The sequence below is a fragment of the Solanum pennellii genome, chromosome 5 (assembly GCF_001406875.1).
Source record: "Solanum pennellii chromosome 5, SPENNV200".
NCBI lineage: Eukaryota > Viridiplantae > Streptophyta > Magnoliopsida > Solanales > Solanaceae > Solanum > Solanum pennellii.
In genome coordinates, this window is record NC_028641.1 from 68449669 (window position 1) to 68457192 (window position 7524).

The window sequence follows — 7524 nt, forward strand, 5'->3', positions numbered from 1 at the left end:
AGTTCATGTTCGCTGCCATGATGGAATCATGAAGACTATTACAGAAGTCCATCATGTTCCTGATCTAAAGAAGAATTTGATCTCCCTGGGTACTTTAGATAAACAAGGCTATAAGTACATGAGTGAAGGAGGAACTATGAAAGTGACTAAAGGGTCTTTAGTCATGTTGAAGGCCAAGCTGGAGGATGGCCTCTACACACTTGCGGGAAGCACCATTATTGGCTCTGTAAATGCATCTACAGTGCAGTTATCTAATGATGACAAGGCAAAATTATGGCACATGAGACTAGGCCATATGAGCGCACGAGGATTGGAGATGTTGAGCAACCGCAACCTTTTGAATGGTGAGAAGATCAGCACACTTGAATTTTGTGAGCACTGCGTCTTAGGGAAGCAGAAAAAGGTCAGCTTCAGCACTGGCAAGCACAAGACGGGAGGGGTGCTAGACTACATCCATTCAGATTTATGGGGTCCCTCTAAGCTTCCATCAAAGGGAGGAAAGAGGTATCTTCTCACATTCATTGATGATTTTTCACGAAAGGTTTGGGTGCGTTTCCTGAAGACAAAAGGTGATGCTTTTGAAGCATTTAAAGAGTGGAAGATTTTGGTTGAAAATCAAATTGAGAGGAAAATCAAGTATCTTCGCACGGACAATGGCTTGGAGTTTTGCAGTGAAGAGTTCAATGATTTCTGCAAGGTTCATGGGATCGCAAGGCATAAGACGGTCAGGCACACACCACAGCAGAATGGAGTTGCCGAGAGAATGAACAGAACTCTTCTTGAGAAGGCTCGTTGTATGCTCTTACAAGCTAAGATGTCCAAAGTATTTTGGGCTGAAGCAGTTCATACTGCTTCTCATATTGTCAATCGGTCTCCAGCATCAGCGATTGACTTTAAGACTCCGAATGAGGTCTGGTCAGGTGAACCCTCTAACTATTCATACTTGCGAATATTTGGGTGTCCAACTTATTATCATGTTAATGAAGGTAAGCTTGAACCAAGGGCTAAAAAGGCCATATTCGTAGGGTATGTTGATGGAGTAAAAGGGTACAAACTATGGTGTTTGTCTTTACTCAAATTTGTAGTTAGTAGAGATGTTACCTTTGATGAATCCTCTATACTTGATCCTCGTAAAGTTTCTATGGAGTTATCTAGAAACGAGAACAACGAGCAGGTGGAGCTACCGGTGGAGCTTACCAAGAAACGGGATCAAGAGACTCAAAGTGATGAGTCAAAAGATGCAGAAGAACTTGCTTCCAATGAACCATACACAATTGCGAAGGGAAGGGACAAAAGGCGGATACGGAAACCGGAACGTCTTATAGAGCAAGAAAATCTGATTGCACAAGCGTTCGTAGCTGCAGAAGAAGAGATTAAGGATCTCGAGCCCTCTTCGTATATTGAAGCAACTTCTTGCAAAGATGCTGCACAATGGCAGTTGGCCATGATGGAAGAGATGGAGTCTCTTCACAGAAATGAGACATGGGTCTTAGTTAAAAGGCCAAAGGGGATGAGGACAGTTGGATGCAAATGGGTCTACAAAAAGAAAGAAGGTATTCCAGAAGTGGAAGCTGCTAGGTTCAAGGCGAGATTGGTTGCAAAGGGTTTCAGTCAGAAGGAGGGAATTGACTACAATGAGATCTTTTCTCCAGTCGTGAAACATAGCTCAATTCGCGTGCTGCTAGCATTGGTTGCACAATTTGATTTAGAGCTTCAACAGCTTGATGTCAAAACTGCTTTTTTACATGGTGATCTAGAAGAGACAATCTATATGGATCAGCCTGAAGGTTTCCTAGCTGAAGGAAAAGAAGACCATGTATGCCAACTGAAGAAGTCTTTGTATGGTTTGAAGCAATCCCCTAGACAGTGGTACAAGAGGTTTGATGCATTCATGACTACACATGGATTTTCGAGGAGTGCATTTGATAGTTGTGTGTATCACAAGAAGATGTCTGGTAACTCTATGATTTATCTTTTGTTGTATGTTGATGATATGCTTATTGCTGCTAACAACATCACAGAGATAAATATTTTGAAGAAACTGTTGAGCAAGGAATTTGACATGAAGGATCTAGGAGTTGCAAAGAAAATCCTTGGAATGGAAATTTCAAGAGAAAATGGTGTTGTACATCTTTCTCAGAAGAGGTACATCCGAAAAGTTCTTGAAAGATTCAATATGGATATGAGCAAGCCTGTAAGTACACCTTTAGCTTCTCATTTCAAGCTTTCAGAGTTACAAATGCCTCAATCTATGGATGAGGTGGAGCATATGTCAAAGGTTCCTTATGCGAGTGCAGTTGGTAGCATTATGTATGCTATGGTATGCACACGTCCAGATATTGCCCAATCTGTAAGTGTAGTAAGCAAGTACATGGCAAATCCAGGAAAAAGGCATTGGGAAGCTGTCAAGTGGATATTGAGATATCTCAAAGGAGCTCCTGATGTTGGCCTAACCTTTCGGAAAAGTGAAGGTATTTCAATTCTCGGTTATGTTGATTCTGACTATGCAGGGGATCTTGATCGAAGGAGGTCCACAACTGGATACATCTTTACTCTCGTTGGCAGTGCCGTTAGTTGGAAATCGACTTTACAGTCGATTGTCGCTTTGTCTACAACAGAGGCAGAATATATGGCAGCAACGGAGGCAGTGAAAGAAGCTATCTGGTTGAAAGGTTTGGTGGCAGAATTGAGTTCAGCTCAGCTTAAATCAATTCTAAAATGTGATAGTCAAAGTGCTATTCATTTGATTAAAAATCAAAGATTTCATGAGCGCACCAAACACATTGATGTCAGATTTCATTTTATTCGAGATGTCGTAGAAAAGGGAGCTATCAAGGTTGAGAAGGTTATCACAGACGATAACGCTGCAGACATGTTGACCAAAATAGTCCCGCTTGCCAAGTTTGCACACTGCAAGGACTTGGCGGGAGTATGATGCAACTCTAAGAGAACAACTGCTAGGTGGAGCTGGTATGTTCAACAAAGGTTTGATTCTTCTTGTTTCTTACAATGGGATTGCCCAGTAAGCTTAGAAGTTTTGGCCGGAGTTGTTTATACGCATGCTTGGAACACAAACCAAGGTGGAGATTGAAAGAGTTGGTTTTGGTTCTTGTGGAATCAAACTAAATGGAAGATGAATTAATATGAATATTTGGTAGGAAGATAATTAGTACAAAATACAAGTCAAAGATTGTATCTTGGTAGGTGAAAGTTAGGCAAACCATAAAATGGTTTGCTATCTTAACCTTGACAATTTTGACACATAGTGATGTCATGGATGACATCAATAGGATGAATTTATTGCTATAAATAGGTAGCTCTTAATTCATTTTCAAATCATCCTTTCACTTGCCTTCTCACCTTCTAAGGCATTGTGTTCTCTCTCTTGTAGTATTTCACTTATATTCTTTGTATAGTGAAATAAATATTGGTGCAGTTGTTCTTTGGTGGACGTAGGATCATTTTGATCCGAACCACGTTAAATATTGTTGTTCTTCCTTGTTCTTTAGTTTCACGTTTCCGCTAACAATAATGAATAGGAACTCTATCATGACATGAATGTTTCGAGCTGAGGTGCTAGGAGTAATAACATTAATCACGTGCTCTTGTAAATGAATCAGATATTCTATTAGAAGATCTGGAGAGGCTTCTAGGAGCTTCTTAATGAGGCGTCCAACTTCTTCCGACTTTGAAGTTTTCAAATTTGTACCACATATGTGCATAACATCCAGTAATACCGGATTTATCTTCAAAAGTAGATAGATTATCATGGAATTGACTTTAGAGACTAAAAGTTCATTGTCATCTTCTCCATCTGTTTTATCAAGTTGGTAAGACAAAAGGACAAAACAGAAGTGTCCTACAATATCCGCTATAAGTTGAAACTGCGGTAAGACATGCGGTAAGACATATTCGATTGTCTCATACTCAACACAACCATTTACTTTCAGCGCATAGAAATCTCTTAAATTTCCAAATGCATTCTGAAGAAGCTCATATTGACTCATTGACGGGAAAATCAACTCAGCATAAACCTTGGGTAGGTTATGGAGAATCACGAGGAGCACGTCCAAAAGTTCAACCAACTGATCCTCAGTCATGGTGGCACTTGATTCAGAATGATGATGCTCTGCGATTTTAGAACTTGTGATATCTCCAGTCTGATCAAAAAGTGACTGAACCAGTTCATGAACCTCATATGATATGCAAGACATTTCAGCATTTCGACCATCCAACATGTAATAAAATAGCTGTAAACATGCCAACAAAAATTTCAGCTTTTCAGTTTGATCCGTGTCGAGAACAATTTGATCTTCTTTATTCTTTAACCTCTCTACGAAATTCTGAAGATCGACAATGTCCTTGCGAAGTACAGCAGATGATACCTGCTAAAAGACCAAATGTGTACACCGAGAGTTAGATTTCTCATAAAGTCACTCAACTAATGAAAATTGTTCCAAAAAGTAAAAAAATACATCGACTAAAACCACTTTACTTATCCGCTCCATGACCCAACTAACTATCTTTTTTTAACACAACAGAACTCCATCCTATGAAACCTTCAAATTAAATGTAACGATAACAACATACCCAGTGTAATCCCACAAAATGGGGTCAAGAGATGGTAGAGTGTACGCAGACCTTACTAATATCTGTTTACTCTGCAATTCTTATCTTATCTTATCAACAACAACAAAATGTAATGTGTCTAGAGTATCCTAGGCTATTCATCAACAGATGAGGGATCGATCACAAGTTTCAAAGATCTTCAACTGTCTTCTTAAAATGACTATGAGAAATCAAAGAGCAGTTCTTTAAATAAATAGCATGTTACTCTGGATGTAATCAAAGAAGGGTGGAAATAAAATAACGATAATAGAATAGCAAGATAAACAAAACAAATAATCAACCAAGTCAATACATGAACAACAATACCCAATGTAATGGGATCTAAGTTAGAGCATATGCAAACCTAACACATACCTTCAAAGTACAAACTATTTCCAATAGATCCCGCTCAAGAAAAACAATCCAACCCAAAAAGGAAGTAACAGAAATACAAGAAACGACAGACAATTACAAAAATAAAAGATAGTAACAAACAGAGCAAAAACTACAACAAAACAATATACTAATAGAGGTACAAGAAACAACAGACAATAACATACCAATGAGTTGCTTGCTAATTTCTCGATTTCTCCTTCATTTTCTTTTCCTATTTCCATGTATGCGATTCTCAAAATCTGAACAATTACTCTACTAATTAACACCAAAAATGTCTAGCAAATACTAATCTGTAAACAGAAAGTATTAAAACCCAAATATTCTTCAATAATCATACCTTAAGTTGAGAAAATGGTCCAAGGATTAATTAATTGGCCAAAGACAAACTTGAAAGGCCACCTAATTTAATAATCCATTGACTTCTCAAATCTCAATTGAAGTAATCTAAGAACGTGTGTTTGTCCTATATCAAATTATAAATATTTTACGTATTTAAAAGTTTGAGTTATAAAATAGAAAATGTTAAATTAACAATAATAATTTTACCTATTATATTTTCATTGAATTAATTGATGTATGCTGTACTTGTCATAAAATAAGAACTATGTGAAGCTAATTATGATGAAGTCTCTGATGGTATATATAAATATATCAAAAGTTTGTTGGTTGAAAAATTAATAAATAAACACATGCAATGCCTTCAATGAAATTAGCAAAGGCACATAGAAGAAATATATAAATTTCTACCAAACTTGCTAATAAAACACCACAAATGTATATTTATCTTAGCACCAAACGATATTCAAAATAGGATGATGATGACTTGGTTAAACTTTGAAAAGTATTTAAAAAAATTACTGCATTTTTAGATTCTTATTATCAAAGTTTAACGGAACACAATAAAATATAACTGTGATGCTTTTCAGTTATTCATTATAATAGACAATAACAAATAAGTAATTAATTCATGTGAAGACTTCAAAAATGGGAAGCAAAAAGAACTGACCATATATAAACAATTTTTCATCATTTCATATCTTTGAATTTAATATACATGTATTGTAGGGGTTAAGTCAAGCTCTACCATATACTTTGGTGAAGACTTACCACAACAAAAAAAACTATAAATATGGAAAGACACAATGTCAGTTTTTCCGGCTATTTAATTAAGTTTACAGTTGATACCGAGAATAACATAATGCAAGTATTTACAACTTGGTTTATTTTTCTATTTTTTCATCCATGAAGATTCTATTTAATACTAAGCTTATGTTTTTAAATGCCAAATATATAAACAGATCCTAAAATTGTAAGGTTTTTCTCCTCAAGTACTTTAATTATGTTATTTTCCTATTGAATCATTAAACCACCCATAATTTGATCCTTTTAAACACCGTTGGCTGATGTGAAACCAGATTTTGTGACGGGTATTGATAGAGGATACATGTGTTGTTCCAGAACTCATTAGTCCTATTGATGTTGACACTGTTTGAGAATAATTGTGTTTTACTTCAAGTTATTTTGAACACATAAAAAAATAAATGAGACTAACACACAGTTTGTCTTCATCCCTTTAATCAAAATCATTACAATACGAACACAGTTGAAGACATTTACAATAGAACAACCGATCAAAATCAACCAACAGTGTTTAAAAGTAACAAATTTTGGGTGGTGAATGATTCAATAGAAAAATGACGTAGTTGAGGTATCTCAAGGGAAAAATCTAAAAAGTTTAGGGATCTGTTTATGAGTTCGACCATCTTTAAAATAACAGCATAAAATTTTTGAAATTTGAGCATACTTTAATTATTTAATAAATGTCCTTAAAAATAGATTTCTCCATTCAGATATCTGTTCAAGAAAAACATAAAAATTTTCGATGAAATACATGACATACATGCTAAAAGTCTAATAAATAAAAATAGAATACACAAATCTGTTCATAATATTTGGACAAAATACATATAGTAAATCATGATCATTAAATTATCATTCATTAACAAGAACCAATATGGCTAAGCCACATTAATAAATATATTTAATCATCTCCAAATAGAAAATTCTACTCCTACTTTGATCAGGTTGTTTGCATTTAACACCACATCTCCGCTAGTCCCACTAATTTCAGACGTAATAACTTGATCGCTGATCGATATAGGTTGCATGTGTTCAGCTGAAAAGAAAAATGTCTTGTTAGTATTTTCAAAATTAAAAAAACTTCAAAATAGGATGAGAGTGATAATTAAAATAAGAAAAAAAATTCTAGTATATATTTATAATGTATAACTTATTCAAACTCTTGCCAGCTTGAACACTTTGTTCAGTGTTTCTAAAAACAATTTACCCCTAGAAATTGAAGGAACAAAAAAAAAAAACTAAAATCGTTGATCATACAGGAAGAAAAAGAAACAAATTAAGACATTGTGATTTCACAATATTTACTCAAAAATAATAAGAATCCTCATAGAGAACTGAAATGTTAGCAAAATGAGAAAGGAGGATTTGCCATAAAGGTAG

General features: G+C 35.4%; 1 protein-coding gene across 1 annotated transcript in view; it reads right to left on the reverse strand.

Annotated features, from left to right (window-relative positions):
• LOC107019670 (putative late blight resistance protein homolog R1A-3) overlaps positions 1–5225 on the reverse strand; it is a 12346-nt gene extending 7121 nt beyond the window's left edge. The window contains 3 exon segments of the mRNA XM_027916882.1: positions 2205–2210; positions 3516–4388; positions 5169–5225. Of these exon segments, the coding sequence (XP_027772683.1) occupies positions 2205–2210; positions 3516–4388; positions 5169–5225 (936 nt within the window).
• Positions 5226–7524: the final 2299 nt, after the last annotated feature.